Source organism: Numenius arquata, chromosome 6 (assembly GCF_964106895.1).
Source record: "Numenius arquata chromosome 6, bNumArq3.hap1.1, whole genome shotgun sequence".
NCBI classification, from domain to species: domain Eukaryota; kingdom Metazoa; phylum Chordata; class Aves; order Charadriiformes; family Scolopacidae; genus Numenius; species Numenius arquata.
The window spans coordinates 21,484,140-21,511,147 of record NC_133581.1 but is presented as its reverse complement, the minus strand read 5'-3'; the positions used below and the strand labels follow the sequence as shown (position 1 = coordinate 21,511,147).

At 38.1% G+C, this 27,008-nt stretch overlaps 1 protein-coding gene across 5 annotated transcripts in view; it reads left to right on the top strand.

Moving 5' to 3' along the window:
- Positions 1-27,008, top strand: part of DENND5A (DENN domain containing 5A) — a 70,493-nt gene that overhangs the window by 961 nt on the left and 42,524 nt on the right. For 3 of the 5 annotated variants that reach the window (XM_074150058.1, XM_074150057.1, XM_074150056.1), the window contains exons 2-4: positions 19,474-19,545; positions 20,145-20,254; positions 20,774-21,434. In XM_074150058.1, coding sequence (XP_074006159.1) covers positions 19,474-19,545; positions 20,145-20,254; positions 20,774-21,434 — 843 coding nt within the window. The remainder of the gene's footprint in view (positions 1-19,473; positions 19,546-20,144; positions 20,255-20,773; positions 21,435-27,008) is intronic. The other 2 variants (XM_074150059.1, XM_074150060.1) reach the window with 1 other exon arrangement.

The window sequence follows — 27,008 nt, the reverse complement described above, 5'->3', positions numbered from 1 at the left end:
TTCAGCTTTAGTTTCACTGTGCTCTGGCTTCAGTTAAATTAGATTGTTGCTTAGCATCTTTAACTGTTTGGAAGGATATAGGAATGGAGTGGTGAAAACCTGGCCTAACATCAGTACTTATTTTGTGTGCTTGACCTCAGAGCTCAACCAACGTTACATTCTTTGGTCTTAGTGTTGTTTGTTTTGTTGTTTTTGATTTGATTTGTTTTGGTTTTTAAAATAGCTCGAGTTTATAAGATGTCATGTGAGGTGTTTTTCTTTTACATCATTGTATTTAATCCCCCCCCCCCCCCCCCCCCCCAAATAAACACTTGTTTCTTTTAGAGTGCATTTCATGCTATTGGAACTGACTTCTCACATTGAACTCTCCTAAACTTTGGGTACGGTGGAAACTTTCTTTTTTTTTTTTTTTTTTTTTCTCTTTTCTTTTAATGACTTCAAACAAAAATTCTCATCTGTCCCTCATGCTGAGCGGTACCTTACCCTAAAAGATTTCACATTTGTCTAATGTTAAAATAACTGGAGACTACAGTTTGAGACTTGAAGAGTAAATACAGCATAATGATCTTCTCTGTAATGGCACTTTAAATTACAACATCAATTAAATTTAAGATATCCAAGAGAACAAAACGTGATACAATTTAAGTGAAGGATGTGTGAGGTTCCACAGATTTTTTTCTTTATTAACTCAGGAGTGAAAAAAGTTTCCAGATTGAAAACAGTTTCTGATGTTTTGTTATTCGTTTACTATGTATCTATTTGTGTAACATAGTGCAAGACACAGTAATACTCCCGGATCTCGATAGGAACAGGAGTAACACTTCTTACATAACTAAATTTTAAACCAGCAGTGTATTAGCTTGAGCTAGGTATCTAGCAGTAGACTGGAAGACATCAGTACCTTTTTGAAAATATTCTGTCTGAGTGCGCAGGTCTGTAAGCTGTAGCATGATGTTCTTTCTGTATTTGCTTTCCTGTCAAGGATTATATCTATAGTATGTAAAACTGTAGTGTGTAGTACATTTGGTACTCAGCTATTCCACCACGATACTGTAATGGTGTTGCTTGTGACAAGGTGTGAGTTTTGGGGGCGGGGAGGGAAAATAGGTTTTAGTATTTATGGGGAAGACTGATTTTTGTGTGATTTCAGGAAAGGGTTTAAAAAAAAGAGGGGAGGAAACAAGGGGGAGGAGGATAAATTTATGATAACGTCACAGCATATGAGCTAGCTGGAATTCCAGTACATGTTCTTGAGTTTGTTGTGTTATTAATAATGCATGACAGTATGACTGATAATGCTTTCAATCAAATTGTGTCTTAGGTTATAGCCTCCTCCAGTATCTGCTGATATAAACAGAAAGGGCCTGTATTGATTTCAGTGGGTTTTGGATAAAGCTTTGAAACACTTTGTACTTCCTGGAAGGCTTTCTTGTTTGAATGAAAGGGTTATTGTGCAGTTCCCCCCCCCTCCCCGCCCCCCCTTCTTATTTCTGTGCTGAAAAATAGATTCTGAATCCTCGTACTGTTGAAACAATTTGCTTCATAAGTGCCCATTGTTGGAAGAGAGGCCCTGGCACTTCAGCTGGTGGGTGCAGGGGTGGGGAGCGGGATGGTTCCCCAGCATGGTGAAGCTGGGCACAGCGGGTCTCTCCAGGGCTTTCCTGCATCAGGGCTGCCGGAGCTCAGCCTGGCATGATGTCATCGCCTCCCCACCGCCGCAGGGAACCGGCAGTTGCTGCCAGGGCCCCCAGGGATGCTGCCGGCAGACTTTGTTCTCACCAAGCTAATGAAATTGTGTATTTCAGGTATTCAACCTTAGTATTGATGATACAGCATTTTCTGCGGACTTAAAAATGAAGCATAAGATCATGAATTGATGCTCAGTCTGGTTACTTTGCAGGAAGAGACACATCTGATAGTGTTTTTCCTTTGTATGTTGGAAGCTTACTAAATAGCACAGCTGTAACACTTTTTCCTGAAAAAGTTGGCCGACTGATGGAAAATGCACAGTATTTATATATATGTATATGATTGTTTTCTTTTAATATAGTGAGAAAAGCTGTATTTAGGGCTTTGTATTTAGCATGGGTTAAAGATAGCATGTTCTCTATTGCTAGGGGTTTTTAATCCCCAAATTCAGGTGATCTGGTTGTCTGGCATCCTTTCTTATTTTGATAATCATGTTCCCACTGAGAGACCTGTTAAAGCACGTTGTAAACTAAACCAACCAACCAACAAAAAACTCTGACCTTTTGATCTTATTTAAGCTTCATGCAGTGGCAGTTGCTGAGCTGGACAAGAGAGGAGCTGAGGCTCATTTCCACATTTCCAGGTGGTGTTGATGTGCCAGAAGGGATGACAGAAGTCTCATAAGTATGCTGCAAGGGTCTGTTATAGATGAATTTCCTTCACAGAGGAAATGACAGAATGGTTGAAGTTGGAAGGGGACCTCTGGAGGGTCCAATGCCCCTGCTTCAGCAGGGCCACCTAGAGTTGTCCAGTTGCCCAGGACAGTGTCCAGACGTTTTTTTTTAATATCTCCAAGGATGGAGACTCCGTAACCTCTCTGGGCAACCTGTGCCAGTGCTCAGTCACCCACACAGTGAAAAAGTGTTTCCCGATGTTCACATGGAACCTCCTGCATTTCAGTTTGTGCTCATTGCCTCTAGTCCTGTCACTGGGCACCACTGAAAAGAGCCTGGCTCCATCCTCTTTGCACCCTCTCTTCAGGTATTTATATACATTGATAAAATTCCTTCTTCAGGCTGAACAGTCCCAGCTCTCTCAGCCTTTCCTCATATGAGAGATGCTCCAGTCACTTAATCATCTTTGGACTCTCTCTGTGATGTCTGTGTCTGTCTTGTACCAAGGAACACAGAACTGGGCACAGCATGCCAGGTGTGGCCTCACCAGTGCTGAGTAGAGGGGAAGGATCACCTCCCTCGACCTGCTGGCAATGCTTTTACTAATGCAGCCCAGGATGCCATTCTCCCTCTTTGCAGCAAGGTCACATTGCTGGCTCATGGTCAACTTGATGTCCACCAAGAAATAAAGGAATACATCATCTACCAAAAATCTTCTGTGCATAATATAACTTACTGTAATGCTGCAACATTATGATAGGGTTTCTTAATTTAGGTTGTATGACTGTCCTGGAAAGATAATGGGAATTAAGTTGTGCCTCATCTCATCTTTCAGTTGTTAAAGTCTTTCCCTTATCTGTTGAGTGAGTTAGATGTGATCTGAATGATGGTGGAAATACTTGCACTATATGGAACTGCTCGAGTTTTTATTCTATGTTCTTTTTTCCTAAAGATTTTGTTTTCTTTACCTTTTCTGAGATGTTTTAAACAATCACTTGTCAATAGAGTTTGTTTATTATGGAGTGGCAAAACAAAGGATTAACTTGCCGTTGCATTACACTTGCATGTAATTGTAGTCTGGGAATTACTATTACGAAATATGGAATTTAGACCCAAATATCTGGACACCATATTCTAATCTTAGATTTTCTTTTTGTCTTAGTAGTCTTGAATGTCATATCATGAAGATGATAATAGTTATTTCAGAAATAAGTGTTACAAAGGAGAAATAGTGTAAAAAAATAAAAATAAAAATGCTTGTAGTCTGTGGAGAAAAGATTGACTATTTAATGATAGGATTGTTTTAAAAAAAATCTTATTCTGGAAGGCTAAGGCCAGTGACTGGTCTGTCACCTGTATTTCTTTCTGCTTTTCTTTCCAGTCTGAGCTGGTCTTCTAAGGTTTGATCCAAAAATTAATTTATTCAGTAGATGAACTTGTGTTCCTTTTGCCAAGGTCCTTATCATGGTGCTATGAATTGTCCATCTGATCATGAGCTTCATGCTTAAAGGAGGATGAAAATGAGTGTTAGGTGAAGCCCATGTGTCCAGAAAACATCCTTCCTGTAGACACCCTTCATGTGCCTGTTCAGAATCCGTATTATGTCTCCTTTCACTCTAATGTATGATGGTGTGATACCATTTTAGTTACTCTTTGTCTCTTGTACCTTTTTTTGTATTTGGTTTTTAATTATGTTGAGGCTAGATCTCTGTGTGTGTGTAGACTATGTAGCATAACAGGACCGATTATGAGCAAGTCATCTATATGCTGGTGCAGTAACCACTTGATTATTGCTGGTGTGTGAAATTCTAAGGGAAGATGGTACATAGTGTATAGTATTCACCTAGCTCCACTCAAAACTAATCTGACAAACTGGTATTAGAGCAAGTGTTTCTTCCCACGAGTAAAATGGAAATGTTGTCTCACCTCATCCCTTTGTCTGTAATTGAACTGTCAGTATTTTTCTATTTTGTTGGCTTCAGATTTAAAACGACAGTTTATCTTCATACATTTCCTGTTGGTAGGGTTTATTTTAACAGCATTCTGTATCAATATTCTGTATCAATATAAACTTGAAAAAAATATGGATGTGATGAAATGATTGAAGGCATTTGTCACATAATAAATAGCTTAGTATTTCAGAACTGGGGTAGTAGTTTCCTTTGTGGTAGCCCATGTAGCAATGCTGTTATCGCGCCTGTGTCAGTTTCCAAGTTTAATAGACTTAAATAGTTACAGGCTTTTATTTTGCCTCAAAGGCATAGGAGTAAGCTAAAGGGAAAGAGGAGGAAAAAGAAGAGCAAGCTTAATTTTAATTAGCAGATATACTTTTCTGACTGCCATTTCACCTGTTCTGTGTTTTCTTTATTTGGGCATTTTTGTCTTGGAATTAAGACATGGCATTTGAGGTTGGAGCCAGCTGTGATTCTTGCAGTGAAGCTCTTCTGGAATACTGTTTATCCCTTGGGTAAATAGTATGTGAGTAAATTTCTTTGTCTTTGCTATGGAAGTAGTACTAACACTTGCTGCAGAAGTAACTTGCATTGGTGGGAGCGATTGCTTGACTTTTCCAAAGGCTGAAGTGTTCTGTGGCTTTGGGGTTTTGATTTTGGTGTTTTTTTCCCCTCTTTCTCTTTGTCCATACTACGGATGCTATTGGTGCAAGCTTCCCACAGTTCCCTAATGGTGCGCCTCCTCCCTTGGGGATTCATTCTGAGACTGAAAGGGAGTTTTTTCAGTTTCTTTGCTTCTCTGAGATTGCTAACCAAGGTGTCAACTCTGTGGGGGGCCTCTCCAGCAGCACCGAGGCTGAGACCACACACTGTTTTCACACAGGTCACTACAGACGAGCAGTAGATGGGAACAACTTTTGGCTGGACTTACACTGGCACATGTGAGACGTTTTAATCTGGATAATAGTTTATTCCACTCCTCCCTGCCCCCTCTATCTTTTCCCAAGAAGCTGGAGCTGTTTGCCATCTTTGAGTGCCAAAAAGATCTTTTGTCTCTTTGGGAACTGAGGAAGACGTGCTAGGGTAGCTGATATGTAGAATAAAGAATGGGAGAGCTGATGTAAGGGGGAAGCAGCTGTACTCTGCTGAACTACATTTGAAGCCACAGTTTTTTAGGTGATATTTCTATAATGCCAATCTTGTGGTTATCATAGTTGTATTTTAGGTCAAACTGAGCTGTGTGCTTTACAGAATCATCCCCTCAAAACCCACAAAACTGTTCATTCTTTCATCCTTCAGTATTCAGTTACAAATTTGGCTTATTTGGAAGGCTCTTAGGTAAGATGTGGGGGAGGAGAAAAGTTACAGGTTCTTGATATGAGAATAGACTAAAGATGCTAAAACAGCATCTAAAGGATTAAAGTTTACAAATCTAACTTTTGAAGCCTTTAAAAAAAGCTGTAGGAATTTCATCTTATTAAAGCCAGGTATACAACTGTGGGTCAGTTTGGCTTTTTGTTCTTTAAGGGTTTTTTGTGTTGTTTTGTTTTCTTTGCAGTTTATTTTGCAAGAGAGAAACTACACAAAGAGAATGTCCTAATTGTATGGGAAATACTGCTATTCGCAAATAATAAACCAATTTTTTTTTTTTCCTAAATCTTCAAATTCTTGATCCTGTAGTTACAAAGTAATACAACTGTTTTTGTCTGCCATTTGACTTAGTGATGTCCTACTTGAGTGTTCTTGGTAATGACTTCTCATACTTACCTTTTGAATTCCCTCTAACCTGCGGGGCTCATGTAGCAGAAATAATGCACATGAAGTGACAATGTCAGAAGCAATTACTTACTGATGTATGTTGTGCAGTAATTATTCTCTCTGATTTTCTTGACAACCCTTTCAGTTTTGTGGTTTGTAGTCAAGTTTGCAGCGAACTGGAATGTTAACCCTGGGAGGCTTAAAATATTATTCCACAGAGAAATTATTGAGTGTTCCAGCACAAACTGATGAGTAATAAAGAATTTACTTGGAGTGCTTCTGCGCAAGGCTTGTTTCATAGTCTTTCCAAGAAAAGACTACTTTGATTATGGTTTGATGGGCAAGAGACCTTTCATTTCAAACTTCCCTGTAGAAGTGTAGAGTATTGCCTTTTTTTATTTAGGGTTGTTTTTTTTTTTTTACTGGTTGTATGATCAACCACAATCAGGTACAATGTGTACCTCTGTATTGAGTCATTTACCTATTGATAATGAAGCATCTTGAGAAAAAAACTTTATTGCATTTCACGGGTAAGTGATCAGCAGACAGATAACATGGCAGATAACTTTTCGGATATAGCAACATTTCAGTGTTTTGAGTGAGGAAAAAAGGTTGGTTTTACAGAAACAGATATTCTTTCAGCATGACTTCAGGTGAGTTTGAAAAAGTTTTTTTTGCAATTGTAGTTGCTGCTACTGCTTGTGTCTACAGTTGCACTCTGTTGCAGAAATATGTGGTCAAAGATCTGGAGACTGCTGAAAAAGGAGATCTGTGCATTGCTTCCATCTTCTACAAGCATAAATTTTTATGAGCTGTTCTACTAATTGCATGTATTACTTATTCCTCCTTAACTTGCTACTTTCAGCAAGCTCCCATACCAACTGTTGTTTCCTGATTTTGCTCCTCAAGCTCAGCACTGCCCTACTGAACTGTCATCAGAATTACATTGGGAAAGAGAAAAGTCCCTTATGTTAACAAGGTCAGTGCCAGCTCTAACCAGCATAAGACTGTCGTGTCCTTTTCTGGCTTTTTTATGTGTGTGGTCTGGGAGCTTGAATTGTGAAATAACTCATTCAAAAGGTTTGCCGAAGATTGGTAAAATTTCTATTTGTTAGCATCTCAGTCATTTCTGAGAATGAATCTGGCAGAGATTTTATGGCAGCCCAGGCCAATCTAACTGTAGGTTGTCATGGTCTCCCTTTTCCTGTTCTTACTGTAGTTGTGTGCTCTTGCCCTCTTCCCTTGCATGAAGACTAGCTAGTCCTGTTGCACGTGGTTCAGTACAGCAGGTTCTCGGAAGCTCCAGGCCTCAGTGTGAGGAAAGAGGTTGGTAATGCACAGCCATTGATTAAATTGGTATAGGTACCCTGAAGCACAGCTCCGTTGGGTGCCATATTCAAAAAGTTCTTTAGACTGAAATCCATGTTAATGATCTGCAGAACACTGACCTGATCTCTAAAGGTTTTGTGATCCAGAGGCTACAGGTTACTTCTGCTCTGTGAGGTTGCTTTAGTGCTGCAAAGTCGTCGCAGGCAATGAGCATTGGATAGATGTCCCAGTGATCTAGTCTCCCCTGGAAGTGTGCTCAGGATGCATGAACTAAAATTCCCTACACAGAGGTCTATCCTTGCATGTTTTAGTTGCCTTGAGAATGGCTACCATTTCACAGGTGAGACCTAATCTTGGCTTGGAAAATGAAGGAGTCTGGATGTATCCACTGAATGAGGTGAATTGATGGTTCTTTTGATTATTCATTCCATGAATAGTCCTGAGATGTGTTATGTGTGGGTGACAAAGTGTGCTCTGGGAAGTACTTGTGTGGGTGAGTGGGTAGGAGTATTTGTGGTTTTTTTTTAATTTTTATTTGTGTGTCTTTTTTTCCCTTTCTTTCATATAAAGTCTTCCACAGTTAAAACTATACATAACATAATATTTTGTTTTCATCAAGCTTGACCAGGGAAGACATTTAACTGATAATCTTGGTTCTGTAGAACCGCAAGATGTCATCTTAGTTTATGAGTATAAACAAAGAGGTGATACGCAGTTATAAGTGTTTAACTTGGACCTGTGACTTGTGTTTTCAGGACTGAATAAAAGTACTGGATTTTGTTCTTCCTGTTCTAATCAGTTTTTCATATTGAAAACACTTTTTTTTTTTTTTTTGACCAAACATGGATCATGCCTTGTGAAGAAGAAAGGTAAGCTTGATACAGTACACGTAAAAAGGAAGAAAGGTCAAGAGAAGTGGTTGGTGAGATGATAAGGAAGGATATAGTCAGAGCTAAGACAAACTTCAGTTTGCCATATCCATTGACCAAACTATCAGTACATCTGATTAATTTTCTGGTATTAGAAATAACTTCTATTTTAAAAACAGAAAAAAAATTAATCAAGCAACTTGATGACTTTCTGTTTCTGGGAGGGGAATGGCAGTCGTCATTAAGGCAGGTTAGTGTAAAACACTATTTTCAAAGGTTAGATAACGAAGTGAAACCAGCTGGACAGGACTCGTATACCGAGATGGTTGTATAGCTGAACTTTTTGTATTTTGTAGATCTCTTGCTTAAAAGGCTTCATGTGCATTTTAAAATATGGCTTTCCTCTTCAATGCAAAACCTCAGTGGTATCCCAGAATAGAAATACTTGGTTAAAGGACTGGACAGATGCTTCAATAACATTTGGTCCCTGTGCTTTTTATACAAGACATGTTTCTATCAGTCCTCAGAACGGGAGTGGGAGCACAAAAAGTAGGGACACCTAACTGGATGGGACATGTCACTGTAAAAGGAGATCCACAGTGGCCCTGGAGGGTTGCTTGAGGTGGTCTGTGCTTCTGTTTGCTCAGAGGCTTCCCTGAAGCAGTCTTACTGGGTCTGTCAATCTTAGATGAGCATGAGGAGAACAGCTGATAGTTATATTAAATATACTTAAAATATGCTTGTCTCCACTTCTGATTTATATTTCTAGGACACATGAAGGAATTGTGTTCTATTCTGAATATAAGCCACCCTTTTCTTAGTGTCTTCTGTTGTGTGTATTTCAGATCTATCGTGTAATGGAAATGGTGCAACCCCCCCCTCCTCAACCCCTGTGGCTGAGAACACGCCTGTCATTGTAATTTTGAATGCTGCTTCTGTTGTTTAGTTGGAAACAGACCTAAATATCTTTCTTGAAGTCTTTTTGCTGTGGCTAGAGCAGAAAAGTAATTTAGTAGAACAATTCTGTTTTTAAGAACATTTCCTTGAAAATTTCTGCCAGGCAGTCTTGATTAAAATCCATTGTGTTCATCTGCCTTCCTGTGTTACATGCAAAGTAGTGTAAAAAAAAAAATAAAATTTAGGATGCTTTTAAAGATGCAACTGAGGACATTTTGAGGCATTTTCTTGTTTGTTTTTTAAAAAGCTGCCGTAGATTCTTGATGGTTTCTTCAGCCACTTCCTTGTCCCACCTCTTCCCGCCTTCCTTGAAACAGCACGAGAAAAATAAAAACAAAAGCTTTTGGTTTCCTGACCTTACAATCACAGAATGCAGATGTTCTCAGCTGGTTTTCTGTGGTGCTTTAAATCATTGTTGCAGCATTTGAAACTGTTCCAGGGTGTGTGTGGCAATATGTTTTGTTATCAACTAGATGAATGCTGAAACTTAAATGATGAATGGATATCTATTAATTCCTAAATTTTCATTTGCCGTAGGGTGCTTTGGAGAATTTATAGTATCAAAGCAATGGATGGTTAAGAGATTTTTTTTTTTTTCCAGTAGAGTTTATACAAAATATCCAATTAGTGAAATTAACTCTTCTTTTTTATTTCAGTTCACAGTGAGGTTCTTCATGCTACGATTCTTGAAACATTACAATTCTTGAATTCTGGAATGCAAAAGAAAACAGGAAAACAACAGGATCTTTTGCAGTTGACAGATTAGGGTTAACTTCTCTCTTTGTCCTTCTCATCTTTGTAGTGACTGTGGTAGGAAGAATTGTATTGTCCATTGAATGTTCAAATGTATGTTGTGTGCTGAAAAGAATGTGTTCTCATAGGATTGGGATACAGGATTGTTACAAGCAAGTTTGTAACAAAACAGCCTTTCATCACTCTGGTTATTTTTTTCCTCTTCTCTCTACTTCCTCTAAAGAAAGTCCTTTAACTTTTACAGATGAAGAATGGCACCTCACACAACGTAAATTTTAGTTGCGCTTAAGGTAGATACCTAAATAGACGGCAGTGTGTCCATAACGCATATTTGCACCTTTGTTTTAGAAAGGCAGACAGTGGACTTCCTTTGCCTTTGAGCTCTTTTGTTAGGGAAAGTGGAACAGTAACTTGTATAAAGAAGTTTTTAGAGGAAGTTTTTTAGAGGAAATCTCTGATGTGAAAATCATGGGTTGGAATGACAGATGCTAGAGACAATGAATGAAACCTCTGATTCCAGTTGCTTAAACAGCAGTGCTGCAGTAAAATGAAAGCGATCCTGAAGATTTTCTCATAACCTGATAACCTGATCCGTTTTAAAAACTGTTAAAGTCCCAGTAACAAATTAAGTGGTCTAACGACCACTTCAGCTTGCACTATGCCAGGTGGTCTTGCCAACAGGGGGGAGGGGGAATAGAAGTGTAGGACAGAGGGTTTATGTGTTTCAGGATAACAGGGAAGGATTCTTTTTTGTGTATATCTGAGGAAGAGGTTTGCTGGGGAAGGGTGTCCTCTCTAATGAGAAATACGTGCAGTTCTGCTTAAGGAGGAGGAACTGGAAGGAAGGAAGCAAGTCATAATCTGAAGGCATTTGTCCATTGATGGAGTGGCTGTTTGCTTACAGATTTGGCAGCTGCAGTTTTTCCTGAATCATGGTTTTTATCCCAAGAATTCTTGTTTAATGAGTTTCTTACCTTAGTCTGCCAAACTTTGAATGTTAATTCCTAATTTCCTACATTGTAGAGGTGGCTTTTTTTTCCCAGTTATATTTGGTTTAATATTTATTAAATATTAATAAATATTTAATTTATTAAATTAAAATGAATCAGAGAAACTTACTGTTTTGTTTTTAAAATAAACTTTGGTTTATTATTAGTATACAACTAGCTCTCCAGGTATGCATTGAAAGGACTTTTCTTTAATATTAGAATATGGGGTTCTAAGAAACCAGAATGGTATTGGTCTTCAGAAGGCTATGTCTAGGTTTTTTGCTTTTTTTTTCCTTGCCTGTTTTTTAAGGGCTAGAATGAATCAACAGATTGCTATCTCATTTTGTATCTAGTATGGCACAGGCCATATAATTTCATTACTTATTTGATTATGCCAGTTTTGCTCTTAAGACTTGGAAATAGAATATTTGACTGTTTCATTGGCAAGTGGAAATATGGCAAGTCTTATTTTTAAGAGAACTCTTGCTTTTGATTTGAAGATACTGATTCTCAGCTTGACTGTCTTTCCATACCTATGTGCATCTTAAGCACCTGTATTTTCTTTTATGGTGTAACCAGGTCAACTATTGGTCATCTGTCAGTTTGACTAATCAAGTAGTCCTAAAATGTCTCTGTGTACGTACCACCTCTGCCCCTGAGTGCTCCCTGCCCCCAACTTGTTCTCATGTGCTTCGTACTTTCATCCTTTGTACAGTGTGGATTCCAGAAGTATGCACACTATCTGGTTTGTCAGCCAACTATTTTTATTTAGACTTGGCGCATGAATTTTAGAGCTGGAGTAATTTTATGTTCTGTAAACATAATTATTTACCTTAATATTATAGCCTTATTGTGTGTACTGAGTACAATTGATGGCTGAACTGGGAATCTCACTGCTATTTATGACATTAGCTGCTGGTTTTAGATTAACTTAATTCTAAATGTGTTGTGGACTGCTGCCATTCTTGTATCTTTGGAAGCAATTCAGACTTTTTTTCCTATGTGTTAGGCCCTTTGACAGGCATGCTACTGCAGTTACTCTGTTTTCACTCAAAACCCAAGAATGAGAAAGATTGTTTTCAAAATGTCCTATGATGTCCGTTTTCACCTAAGCATGGCTTTGTACTTTATTATACTTTTTAATTGAAAGCGGGATAGAATTAGGCTGTTCTCTGGATAGTGTTTATAATTTATGCACTGTTCAAATCCCCTTGTTGATTGACTTCTGACTTGCAGCCCACACTTGGGAAAACCTCTACTCTTTGGCTGTCATGGTCAGTTCAGTCTCAAGCCCATCCTCCTGCACAAACTGGAATGACTCACCATTGCTGGACTCTGTGGACTGTGGGGTAGAAAGTGCAGAGGTAAAGGGTATGGTTATAGGGTTCTGTAGGGTCTTCTAACTGTTAAGTTCAGTTTCTCTAGCGTGCTGCATAGTACAGGAAAGCTGCCCTAAGTGTATGGCTCATGGTTTCTGTTGCTGTTACAGACTCTCATTGTTCTCATTAATTTGTTTAATTACAGCCATATGACTGTTTCATGTTGAAGCTGTTTTATATTACTTCATTAAGATGTTCATTTTAGTGGCAGCAGGAATTACATATACAGCCTTTGTATGCTAAAAAATTCCTGTAAGTGTCCTTATATGTAAAGTACAAAGTTAATGTTTTGATTGCATGCTATGTAATATTTCTTATTTGAAGATGTCATGTATACAACAAATGTACACCAAGACCAAATGAATTGAATTAGTAATAGGCTGTATCCCAAGAATTTAAAAAAGAAGCTGCTTGGCAGAGTTAAAGCAACAAACCATTTAATCAGAACCAGTAGAGCTTTCTGGATGTCTTTGTTTTGTAATTATTTTGAGCAGATCAGTGGACTCGATGAACAAAAGAAGGTGTCAGTATTAACGATTCTTAAAATCAGTGTTGCATGACCATTTAGTTCTTTTATCAGGCACTTTTTCTGGTAACTAGGGTAGCTTCGTCTGACTTGCTCTTTGTTGTCACAGAGGGAAAACTGAGCTAGACTCTACCTCAGAAATAGCTGCTCAAAGACTTTTTTTCTAGCTAGTATGGAGGGAGAAGTTCCTGTACAGTTCTTAGTCTTGCATAATTTTAGGAGTTGCAGCACTGCAACCACTTTCTAAGAACTAAAACCAAATAGAGATTTGACAGTATATACAAAAGACTGTGATTCAGTTTTAAAAAGTTTTGTTTGCAAAGCATCCCTGGCATTTTTTTTTTATCAAGTTTGTCCTTTCTGATTAAGGACAACTTATGCCACACAGTACTGTTCTGTACTAGATAGAAGTTTATTACATGAATAGAAGCTTTTCATGGCAAGGTGTGGGTTTCAAAGAAGAATGATTGATGTATTGAGGAGAAAAAAAAAAATCTAGGGTTAGAAGCATATTTACAAAAAAGCCAAACTACTCAGCATGGAAAATTAAATTGTTACAATCACGTAAAAGTTTTCTTGGGAATCTGCATTAGAAATTTGCAAGCAATCCATCTGGGTATGTGTTGCTTCTGTTGCTATAAGCTACCTGAGAGGATATTGATTGGCAGGCATAGCTTGACTTTACAGGGAATGTGTTAAGAGGTTTCAGTACAGGTCTAGCTTGTTGCATGACTATGCATGAAGGTTTGACAGGAAATACGTTACTACTTAGCCTGGTTACATGCAGCTAATAATAGTGATAGCAACCATAAATTGCACTCCCCCGTGGTTCAGGTCACAACTTTGCAAATGGCATAGTCGAAAAAGAAAAGGGAATGGAGTGAGAGGTGTGTGTCTGTGGTGGTAGGGTTTTAAGTCTGAATTTTCTGCCCTTTAAAAAGATCTTGTATTCCTTTTTTTGTTTTGTTGACAATTTAAAATTACATCTTTTTCAATTACACTAAATCCACTTTTCAGTTGAAATTTGTAATTGTTTATATATTAGAGGGGAGGTCATAAGTAATTGGAAGTGCAAGCTGTACAACCTAACCATTTTTCTTAATACTGTATTGGGAAGACTCTTTTTTTTCTTTTGTTCTTTTTTTTTTCTTTTCCTGAAGATGAATACGGAAGGCAATGAATCAGATTTTTCTCTGGCTAAATCGGGAAAGAGCTAAAATTAGACCTTCAAAGTTCACTCTTTGTATTCCCTCTCAAAGCTCAGGAAAGCTTGGTAGATAGTGTTTTGCAGGTTACTGAATTGAAGAATGCTTTAGTTCATTCCAGTTTCTGTAACTTTTTTTCTATATATAATCTTATAGAAAAGTGATATCCATTGATATGGGTAGTTTCATGCAGATACTTCCAAAGCAGTGCTGTCCTCCACAGATTGGAAGCTCCATATAGTACATCTGACTTTATAAGTCTTAATTCTCATCAGACCAAGATACAGACACAACTGTCTTCTGCTCACAGGTTGAGCAGCAAAAGAAGTAATACAGGTAAGAGCAGAGAGGAGGTAAAAATGAGAGCTAGAGAGGTTGCCAGCATACACTACAAATCTGCATTGTGATACGGCTTACTTCCAGTATTAGGTGACTCAGTGAGATATCACTCAATAAAATGAGGTGTAGTTGTTAGTTCAAATGTAGGATACTTGGAGTGTATGCATTAGCAGCCTTAATGTGCTTGTAATTAGGAAGTCCACATTACAGACACATAGGCCAGCATCATTTAAAATGGTATAAATAATGTTAGAACTGGAAGTCTGTGTCAGGCCTTATGGTTCCATACACTGCAAATTGTGTTAGATGGCTGTTAAAGGAGCGGTGTGAGCTTCAACGCAGCTGTGAAACGGGGCTGGTTTTAACTACACGGTCCAACTAAATGCAATGTGTTTCAACTCTTTGGTCACCTTGAGCAGGTTTGTCGTTTCCTGTATGCATGCAATACAGTCCGTCAAGTTCAGTTTAGTGAAGAGATGTGAGAGGGAGGGTTTGAAGAATTATCTGCCTTTAATGTCAGATTTAATTTGATCAATATGGAGTGTACCTGGCTCCAGTGAGACTGCTGTGAGCTGAGCTCCGCCTGCTGCAGGAGGAGCTGGGCCAAGCTGGCAGCCTTGGTAGCAGCAGCCTTCCATGTCCTGGACATCCCTCAGCCTCAGAAGGTTATGATATATAAACATACATATGTTTATATAAATATACATATATTTATATATCATAGCCTTAAAAAATAGCCTTTTGATAAGCAACCTTACTCTAAGAACTTTATCTTTTATGTATGTCTTCTTAATTTACGTGGTAACAAATAAGGAGAGAGCAATATAGGACTGTAATGAGGCTGATTGCCTACGTAGTGTAACAGTGGGAATAGCTTGTGTTTGCCACAGTTCAAATAGATAAAATTTTTTCAAATTGCTGATTACTGTAGCATCTTTGCTCCTTTTCCACGCTGTGGTGGAGTCTTAGAGGGTTGATGAAGTGTGAAAGAAGGGGGAGGAAGGAAAGTTCATTGCCAAAGTCAGATGGTGGTTGCTGGTGTTGAAAAATCTATTACTCAGGGTGGCAGGAGCCAGCAGGTGAGCAAGCTGGGCCTCATGAGGAAGAGTGGCTTTAGGTCTTGTTCAGTTATCCATGTAGGTTATTAAAACTCTCCTATAGTCCTGTGTTTTCTTCAGTGCACCAGTTTAAGAACCTTTGTGTCTGTGGTTTACTTTTTGCTTCCCACCTGTTTTGAGAGATCACTATGAACTAATTAAGCTGTGGACATAGACTAAACTGGATTAGTGAACCATTAATCTTTGTTAATTCTTCATTCTCTGTTTATTTATTCTTAATCCAAATTGTTTCACTGATCCTATTTTGAGGGGGATTTCACAGATAGTGTTTATTCCAATGACAAAGAAATTCTGAGATTCTCTGCTTCACTGTTGTTCCTCTGTTGGGTACAGCACCAGGTCTCATTCTAGACTGGTGTTTGTGGATTTGTATAGTGCCTAGTGAAATGATATTTCTCAATGTTTTTATGATATTGTTCACATTACAAAATACAATGGGATTCTTACTGTTTTGAAGGTTTGATGTTGAGAAGCATGTTGGCCTAAAACTTCCTGAAGTATTCCTGGCCTTTTTTTTTTCCTGGAATTTTGTATGTTTATGGATTTTATGTTGTATAACAGTTCCTGACAAATAATCTTACAGTTTTAGCTATTCGATTACTGTTTCTGCTTTAAATCCATATTAGTTGCAAGCTTGTAGTCTGTGAGGCGATTTGCATCTTCGTTTTTGTAAAGCTTTTCCTGTGTTGAGACAAACAGCCGAGTGGTAACGTGTATGTGAGGGTCATCAAACATGTTTGAAAGGCCTCCTTAGTCTTCAGTGGGCAATACTGTCTCCCATTAAAAAAAGTCCCTTTTACATGGAACTTGCACAAAAGAAAGAAACTATTTTTAGAGAAATTATTTATAGACAACTATTTATAGTTTCATATTTGAAGACTGCTTTATTTAAATTTGGATCAATAAAGTACTTTCTAGCCATTGCTTCTGCTAGAGGAGAGGAACCTTATGAAAAGCATGATCTGATGACAGCAGTACTTTGATAGTTGTTAAGTGTGGGAACTTGTATTCACTCTGAAACTTGTGGGATACGTCGTATTCTTATCAGTTTATCTTCTCTTATGTCTTCATTTTTGTCCATTTTGCTGATGGTTTTGTCTCCTGCATTTGTTAAACCCGTTTTTGTAAAAACCATTTCAATTAGTGCTGAATTAATCAGATGTCTAATCCACACAGAGGCAGATCTTGAAACTGCAAGTTATTTTGGGCTGTTGAGATGTGCTTCAATTGGTATTTTGCTGGAGCAGGGTGTTTGTGTTTGAGGCTTCTAACTGATCATAAATTTAGAAATTTAGGGTTAATTGCTTTTTGACTCTGGATATAAGCAAATATTGTTTGTGGATTCCCTCCCCACTCCCGCTCCCTGTCTGCTGATGACTATCTAGTGACAACCACCAGCTTCTTAGTGAAAGAAGTGTAGGGGGAGCCTTGGAGATGGACTTGCTGGTGCTCAGGTTCTCATTAGTTGTAATGGCAAGAAAAAAGATTGGCCAGTGTCCTGGAGTTGCGTAGATTACCTTTCTGTTCCTGGGTTGAACTTTCCAGATGTTGGTGAGCTGTCAACTTGAGATTCCCTGCCCTGTCAGTATCTTTGGAAGTCAGCGTTGCTCAAACTGAAGGTCTAGTGGTTTGCTGTATTGCAAGCATGAAGGTTCTTAAAAGAAGAGATAGCTGAAGATGGAAGACTGCGCTGCTATGAAAGAGAAAATGAGCATCACACGCAGAAGTCAACACAACAAATATGACTTCAGAGCAGTATGGCTCTAGGAAAGAAGTGTAATATGGAGGCACTCTGGCAAGAGCAGTATCTGTGCAACAGCTGAAGTTTGATAGAATTACAGGAGGGCTTGTAAGTGTTGCCTTATGTTTTCATCTGGATCAGGACTTCGTGGGTTTCCAGAAATAAATTTCAATACTTTCATTAAATTACAGACACACTTCAGGTCTAAAAAATTTAAGTATGTATTGGAGAGAATGTCTTTTGAGATGAGACAGGGCAAGGCTTCTTAAAATACATAAGCATCTATCAGATGGTTTGTTTTTTTAAATCAGAAGCGAAGAGCAGCATCATGTATTTTGCAATATTAACCATCTTAATGAAAAGTTCTTCAAGTCACAGATATTTTTTTATTTCCAAAATATGCATGACATTTCATATAGGTGAACCTAGTGATGGCAGTGTGTGGTTTCCAACTTCAGGGGAAAATTTGGCCTTCAGATATTTTCTCCCTTACATATATGTGGAAGAAAAATAACAGGAACAAAATGGCTTAGTAAATGTCTGAGGTTTTTCCTCAATTATCTAAAAGTTGACATTACATCATCTGCACAGATGTAAATATAGAAAATAGTAGGTGTGTTATATCTCCTGACTTATTTTTAAAACCTCTTTTATGGAGGACACTCTTTACTTGAGTGTATATTTGTGTCAGTAAATAGAGATGTAGCATTATGTCAATTTTTCTTTCTGGGAGATCGGAAGTTTCTTTACATGCTTATTTTCATCTTTTAAGATTGTTTATAGCCTTTGTGGAAATAGTGTTATGTTTTCTGTCATTGACTCTGCTCTTTCCAAAGACATTTATATTTCAGTGAAGTTGTGTTCTGTTTTTACCTAACTATCCCTCTCTATATACACGTTCCAGATTTTCCCAAATACACATTTTTTCCTCTCTGAACAAAGATATTATTGAAAAAAGTCATAGTGTAGCTGAGTGGTTTTGTTGGTTTGAAAAATCAGCCGAGCTGTTGTGTTTTTCAGACAAACAATCTCTCCTTTAATTTCAGTGCTAAACCCCAGGGGATTAGCAAAATGGATGTGAATATTTTTGGTATTGAGACCTGTCCTAGGTCCTGATTCAGGGTAAGTTCCCTGTTTGAGGTAGTATTTAAGACTTAGTTTAAAAAAATCCAAAGTTACATTACTTTTCAACTGTCAAAGGACTACTTAAGCATTCCATAAAAATGAAGTTTTGTTTGATGTAATGTGTTAGGTTCTTTATTGTCTATAGGCAGTGTTATAACTATCTCTGTGTATCACTGCTTCTGGAAGTAAATGTTGTACAAAATAAAGATTCGAAGTTGGCTTAGAAATTGAACTTTAAATATTACTGTAAAAGTGCAGAACAAACCCAGCCAATTCTGAAATCAATTTCTATTGCTGTGTAATTGCTGCATGTAAGAAAACAAGTGAGTTGAAGTGTGTTTTCTCTTTTGCAGGTGTTGCTGAAATAGTTTGATTTATTTAAAGCATATGATTTCATTGAATTGTGCCTGATTGTTAGTGCAGCTGTCAACAGCTGCATGCTCATTTAGCTAATTGCATTCTAGTAAGACAGCTAAGCTTATTTTAAAATATGCAGTTGTGTGCTTTTTTTTTTTTTCCAAGCAACTACACACATTCAGAAGATTTACTGCAGAAAGTTCTGTGCTATGACAATGAACAATCACTGCTTTAGAGGGAATTTGAGAGCTTATAAACAAGACTGTATCAGCCGGTCTCGTGCATGGATAGCATCTGTGAAAAGTTGGACCATGGCATTTAAATTCATACAGTTCTAAAGGCCTTGAAGTGGTCTTGTCATTGGGGTTAATTTCATCATCTGCTCTTTGGGAGTATTTTATAGTTTAACATGTAAAATTTTCATTTAACAAGAAACTAATTCCTGTTGCTGCATCAACATTCTGATTGTGTGTACAGGAACTATGAGCTTCTGTTACATAATGATATAATCTCCTTCAAGAAATATGTACCTGAAATGAGAAATTCGTATGAAGTTGTATATATATAAAAAGCATGTTAGGAGAGTAGACTATCTATTATGCATGCTAATTATGTAGAAAATACTTGTATGTTTTTCACTGGTATGTGTTAGCTACGTTATTAGTCGACAGTATGAAATTGATAATGCGGTGTTGTTTTTATTTGTTATATAGCTTTATGCCAGTATATACAGGCCTCTAAAACCCGAGATGGTGCCAGCCGTTTCATTTCAAGTGCAACAGAAGGTAAAGGAAAAAGTGTGGGGGCAAAAAAAAAGCACCATTTTTTGTTCATCTGATAACCTATCTTCATGGGCATTTATGTGGTTCTTGGTCTTTTAACATTCTAGACTCTCTCTTCACAGCTAACTTCTTGTAATAGATGGTGGATACCCTTTTTTCCTAAGTCTTGCAGAAGAAATTAAGTGATGCCACTTGTATGTCTATCTTAAACTTGCATCATCTTTGCATCTTGTCTATTTGTGCTTTTCTTCAGTAACAAAATTCCACTGAAACAGGAGCTTTAGCTATGCTTTAATAAGAATCTGAAGTATCTGAAGAGAAGCTTAGAGTATTGCTGTCATGACCACAATCTCAAGACAGTAGCACTTGCAGAAAAGCACAGATACTTAACAACATAGAAATGTTACAATGCTAATCCTTGCCAATATCTGCAGTCTGACTTTATGCTAACTAACTGTCTTGTATTTTCTGTTTCTCTTAAAAGGAGTGTGTGCTTAATTCACTTATCCTCACATCTTCCTGCTGATGTTCTGCTTTTTGGCCTTGTTTGAGCTTAAAAAGAGAGTTAAATACTTACTTCTGTATTTTTCTGTCACCTGCAGGGGAAAACTTTGAACAGACTCCGTTAAGACGCACATTTAAATCCAAAGTTCTTGCTCGCTATCCTGAGAATGTTGAATGGAACCCTTTTGACCAGGATGCAGTGGGAATGGTCAGTATCACTTAATGGCTTTTGGTTTTTGTCTTAAAAACAACCTTAACAGTTGAAGGCATTCATCTGTGGTTTTTTTGACAAAAAAATTAAGTCTATTACAGATTAGAAAAAATAATGAATTTCTCTAAATTATGCAGACTCAAAAGACCTTTTCATTTAATCGGGATATTTTTAAAGGAAGTTAAGTTAAAACTTATAAATGATAAGTCCCTAGGAGAGGTTTTTGTTCTTCTACAACTTTTTTATTACCTTCTAGGGAATTGGTAGAGAAATATATTAGTCTGCAGTTAGTGAATCTTCTTTGTGCATGATTTTTCTGTTCAACGGAATGTGGTGTGGTTTCTTTATTTAGATAAAACAAAGTACTTCTCTCTGTCAGGTTTCTGGTCTTAGTGACCACTAAGTGTGGTGGCAGTCTGTGGATTCCAAATCCTATTTTCACCAATGTTTCTGGAGGCAGAGGGAGAAAAAAGTGCGTTTTAATTCATATTATCTCTTCTTTCCCCTTTTTTATAGCTGTGTATGCCTAAAGGGCTTGCTTTCAAGACACAGGCAGATTCCAGAGAACCTCAGTTCCACTCTTTTATTATTACTCGTGAAGATGGCTCACGGACATTTGGATTTTCTCTCACGTTTTTTGAGGAAGTTACTAGCAAACAGATTTGCAGTGCAATGCAGACATTGTATCATATGCACAACGCTGAATATGACATTCTTCATACTCCACCCACAAATGACAAAGATGGCTGCAGCAGCACTGGAGACTGCAATGGCACTTCTGTTTCAAAGCTACAACGTTTTAACTCCTATGACATCAGCAGAGACACACTCTATGTTTCAAAGTGCATTTGTCTGATTACTCCAATGTCTTTCATGAAAGCCTGTAAGAAAGTACTAGAACAACTTCACCAAGCAGTGACTTCACCTCAGCCACCACCTCTACCTTTAGAAAGCTACATCTACAATATTCTCTATGAGGTTCCTCTTCCTCCAGCAGGAAGGTCATTAAAATTTTCAGGTGTTTATGGACCAATTATCTGCCAGAGGCCAAGCACCAGTGAACTACCATTATTTGATTTTCCGGTTAAAGAAGTTTTTGAATTGCTTGGAGTAGAAAATGTGGTTCAACTCTTTACCTGTGCCCTCTTGGAATTTCAGATACTGCTTTATTCACAGCGTGAGTACTTGGTTTTTGTTTTCTTATCTTGTAGTTGTACTAGCACAGACTGATCTATGTGCAGGTTTTAATGTAAATAAAAGAACTGGAGTTGTAAAGAGACTGCTGCCTTGGTTCTGGTTTTAAACACCTAAAAAATCTTTGGGCTTTCACATAATCTCCTCTGTTCATGGTCTGACTGTCCTCTTTATTGTTGTCTCTGGAAATGTTGTGCTGTTGGATACAGTAGTATGCTGTCTCTCATGTTCCTCTCCAGCTGCTTAGCTGAATTCCCTTCTATTCTGCCAAACGATCCATGTATTTTGAGAAGCTACATAATTAATTATATATGGTTCTGAAGAAGGAATAATAGTGCAAATATAATTTTCTCTTTGAGTACCCAAAGTCACATTTAAGTTGTTACTTTGAAATAAAATTACTTGAAAAAAGCTTTATTTGACTGAATTTAAATCCCAAATGTCTGTCAAGGCCTTGAAACAGTTATTGCTGAAGTCACGTAGATAAAGCTTGCTTTGAAGAGGATAAGAAGCAACTAAGCTGAAATAACACCTGTTTATCAATTAATAAGTAATATGGTAGTGGTATCTATTTTCTGTGTTAAAATTTGTGACTACTGGGTTTGTTACTCTAACACAGAGTATGTGGAGTTATGCCATAAGATAATTTTTCTACTTTTAGTTGTTCTAAGCTGGCTAACATCGATCTGGACCCACCCACCCACCCATAATAGTGTAGTTTAAAGGAGGCAGAATGCATTTTGAACACTGTTTTATAGTAATGGTAAAGAAGCCTAGAAGACCCCAAGACAAATCCAGGGATAGTCCAGGGTGTTACTGAAATATGTTTTCGATATTTTCTTCCCTTGAGCTGTCACTGAAATATGTGGAATACAAATGGTAACTATTTACTATTTAGGTAAAATATATCCTGCAGTTGCTAGCAACATTCTCCAAGCATGAAATACAGATGTTTATGTGTTGAGATGTGAGTTGACTAAAACCAGAGATAGATTTTGTATGTACAGTCAAGGTGATTAAGAGTGTAATAGCAGAGGGGTGATATGTCACAGTTGTTGCATTGTATAAACGCTGTTAACTATCAGAGAAAAACTATACAGTAATTCAAACAGTAAAAAACCAAACTTGCTGTACTCTCTTGTAATGGTTACTCTCTTGGACTCCAAATACAAATTGCTTTGCTTATTATTCACAGAAAATCTAGAAATATTTGCCTCGCAGACAAACTTCTTTTGTAGTTTCTCCAGAAATGGATTAGGCATTTACGTGTTTGGGATTTAGGGAGAGTTTGTTTATGAGGATAACTGTGTCCCACCAGTGGAAGATTCAAGCATCAGCTCTTCCATCTGAAGAAGAATGCAGTCTAGTTGGCCTGTAGTTGTGCTTGAGACCTTCTGTGGCAGAAATGGGATTGCCTGGCCAGTTGGAAGCACCGCAAGAAAAACAATGGATGCGTTGCCGTATTGGAACAGTGTTTCTTGGTCTCTTTTCAGGCCATTGTGTTATAAGTACTTTTTTTTCTCCTGGACTGGAACTCAACTTGCTTTTGGACCAGTCTTCTGGGTTCTCTTTCCAAGTCATATTAATAGGTTCAACTTTTTTTGTGGACACTTTCCAAGTGTCTGATCAGTGGCTAATTAAAGAACCTTAAAATAGTTGTGGAACACTTGAGTTTCTTGTTTGCGTGCACAGAGATATGGAATTCAAAGGGATCCATGCAGCAGAAGGCCTGTGGGCCTGGATCTTTATGACGGTTTCTGGCCACTGTTCCCCTGCCTCACCCCAAGCTTTGGCTGAATTGGGCTGTGTTGTACCTTATGGAAGTGTCTTGTCTGTCTCTATCAAGTTCTTACCTATATTTTCTGGCTGAAAAGTCTTCTTTCAGTAGAAAAAGAATGTTAGTTATTTGTTTGCTGAATTTTGGCCTTCAGTTCTGGTGAACTAGCTGTGACAGTGCCTTTTCAGTAATAGTAAGGGCTTGCTCACAATCCTGCATGTGCAGTAATGTGAGGTCTAGGTTGCCCTTCAGAATGTATATCTTAAAATTTTTTGATGTCCTTTGGGTTTGTTAAATCTCTTGATGCTCAAACCTGTGGCAGTTGAGGTTCTTGGGGTCCTTTCTTGTTCTCCTAGATCTGATGAGGTTGTGATACTCGTTGAGTGGATTTAGATTTAGAACAATACATGTCAGGATCAGAGGGTTTGCTTGTAAGACTTACTTATATAAAAAAAAAAAAGAAACAAACCCCGAACCAAAACCTCCAAAGTTCTTGGAGGACTTTGCTGCCAGATGCAGTCCTTTTAGAAACAAATTATTTAGCATCTTAAGTTGCAGTCAGTCATTGGAATTGGAGTAACTTCACTTGGCAGTGAATGTGTTTTGCTTTAAGTTTCCTTCGACATGTTTCTGACTTTATGCTTCTGGAAATTTTTCTTTTGCCCCACTATATTGGCACAGCCTGTATATTTTTGATCAGTGTAAGCCAAATGTAGGGAATTATTTCCTTGTTTTGATTGTCCTCTTGCGAGAGTTGTCTCCCATTTGGGAAAGTGTTAGAGGAATGCGGGTGCCTGTAAGACCGTGAAGAATCTGAAGCTGCCTGCAGTGCTGAGCCAGTGCAGAAGAACTCTGACAGAGACAGTGGTGCTGAAGGAGGCCTTCAGTGGTGCCCTCGTGAGATTAATCTGTGGGAGCTGGTTTGCATTCCTGCAATTTATGTTGCTCTTGTATCTGTGAAATAGACTTATTCCTTATCTCTGCAGAGCACCTAGAGCTCTTCTGAAAAGTGTGCACTGAGTTAAGACAGCTGTGAAATCTGCTTGGAGGAGATTTTCTAAATAGCTAAAAACAATAAAAGGAGAAATATAATGCAACACGGCCACAGACTATGATCTTTAACAGTTTTTATTTTCTGGATATTTGCCGTCTGCTGCCATTTTTAAGTACAAATAAAGTTGGTTTTTTTCTGTTTTGCTTTTTAATCACTTCTCCCCATCTTTTGTCACTTTCTTGAAATTTATATTTACTCTGGAGATCTAAAGTTCTAGTTTTATTTCATCGCAGTATTAGTCCTGTGTTGCCCAACTCTAATCTCTTATATAGGACAGTTTCTTTTTATGCCTCCAGTCATTTAGGAAACTTGCTGCTTGATGTAGGCATCTTTAATCAGCCTGTCAGAAATAGAAGTGAACACAAATAGGAAATACTTTGACCCAATGCTTCTACTAGCCACTGTTCTCTCTTACTGCAGTTACAGGTTTTTTGAAGTATGTTGTGGTTTCGGCCGACTTTACCAAAACTGGACCGACAGATGGCCCTTCCCCCCCCTTCCCCCCCCCCCCCCCCCCCCCCCCCCAAAAAAAAAAAGGAGAAAAGACGAGAAAGAGATAAGGAGATTCAGAAGTTTAGAATGAACTAAACTACTTTAATGAAGAATTAATATTAAAATAAAAATGAAGATGAAAATAATGAAATAGATACAATATATACAAAACCGTATCAAGCTCCCAGGATGACAGTCACGTCACTGGCAGGCACTGGGGAAGTCCCAGACTGGACTCAGTGACGAATGGGAACTGGATTCCAGCTCTGGAGTCAGAAACACACGGATCGGGATCAAAGGCAGATGAACAGAGAGTCCTCTCTGGATGTCGGCCATCGCAGGAAAGGGGCTGTCCCTTTGATCCCTCAGCTTTTATACTGAGCATGGGGCAGATGGGATGGAATACCCCAGTTGGTCAGGTTTGGGTCACCTGTCCTGTCCACTCCTCCCCATCGATGTGACCCCTCTACGTTTTTCCGTTTCCGACCCCCTAAGGGGGCAAATAACGAAATTGGCTGACCTTGGTTGTTATGGCAATAAGTATAAGCAAGGGCCTCCCTGCATACCATTCCTTGGCATGGGGCACAAACATTGGTCTTATCATTCTGAGAACGAGCACTTTTCTCCACAATATGCCGTTAATTTCAGACAGTTAGAGGAGGCCTAGCTAGGATGTAAAGATACAGAACAGAAAATTGGTCTGGTTTCACTTCAAACCGGGACAAAGTAGAAGGCCCAATTAAAGAAATGTGTGTTTTCCCTAAGGATTCTGACATACTGGATACCTGGAGTCAGAAAAAATTGTTGAAAAATGTTTCTTTTACCACCATCTTTTCTGCTGTGAACAGGCATGGCTAAAGGGAACTCTCCAGCCAATGCTTTATTCCGGTGGCTCAGCTGCATTGCATGCTACCTGTCCATAGGGACTGCCTGTATATATATATATTTTTTTTTTCCCCCTTCTGATCCCCTTCAGGTTAAAGAGAAGCTTAATCTTGGAAAGTAGCCTATCTTTCTGGCTTATCCATACACATCCAGAAGATCTCCAAACTCGTCTGTAGTTATGGGCAACTCTCTGCCTTAAAGCAGCAATATGGGAGTTGCATGTGGAATGGAAATTGCTTGACAAATACAACAGTATTTCATTGGGATCCTTAAAGTAGGAAGATGAGAAGAAAAAAATATTTCAGAATGTGATCATGTAGTGGTTTTAAATTTGGCCAAGTCAGAGAATTTCTGTAGGTACTTGATCAACTTCTCTCTGGTAGAAGTTGAGAATGGAGGGGTGGAATAATGGTTCTTACAGCTGCTACCTTCTTCCCATCCTGCTTCTCTTTTTCCAGACCCAAGACTCAGTTCTTCTTTTTCCTGGATTTTCTTGCTTTTCACAAATTAACAAAAATGTCTACATATATTAGATATAGATAAATTCCAGTGTAAATAACTTCTCATAGGTGCTTTAAGGGATAATGTATTTTACCTACAGTGATCGGTTAGAAGAACAAATCAGCCTTTTTTTTTGTGTTCTTCTGTTTCTGTGTGGCTATGTTAAAAAGTAGCAGATTTTCTTTTCCTTGCACAATGATCAGTTAACTACTTGCCAAAATATTAGCATACTAGTGGTGTGTCATTTTTTTTTTTCCCTACCAGTGCTCTTGTACAATACAAGGCCAAAAAACTGTGTCGTGCACCAGAATAAGCATATTCTGGATTCAAGAACAAGAGCACAAGAGCAAGACCACTACTGAAGTGCTTCTTCCCTCTTTTAAATTTTTTGTTATGATTTTTAAATCTTATTCAATGCTTTGGTAGTAGAAGTATACTGCTTTCCTTTTTTTTTTTTTTTTTTTTTTTTTTTTAATAAAAAACACCTCCATACCCTATCAGGATAGGTGTAACTTAAGAAAACATTTAAGTTATTGTGGTTTATATTTGCAGGCTTCTTCCCTTTGTCTTTGCCTTTTTCCAGCAGCTCCTGATGTGCATGAAGCCTGCAGTATGTAGCCAGTGTAGCTTGCAAGCTGGCCAAATAGTTGGGAATGCCTTAAGCCATGTAGGTACCCAGGATCAGGGAGCTGCATTTGCAGATAACTCGGTTGCAGGAGATAGCTGCTGAGTGGATAGAAATTCTGAATTATTGATGTTACTTTGTAATTAATTTGAAAGGCTAATACTAAAGTTAGCTTAATGTCAGAGAGAGAAGTTGTATTTAAATTAGCCAGCAGGATTAGACA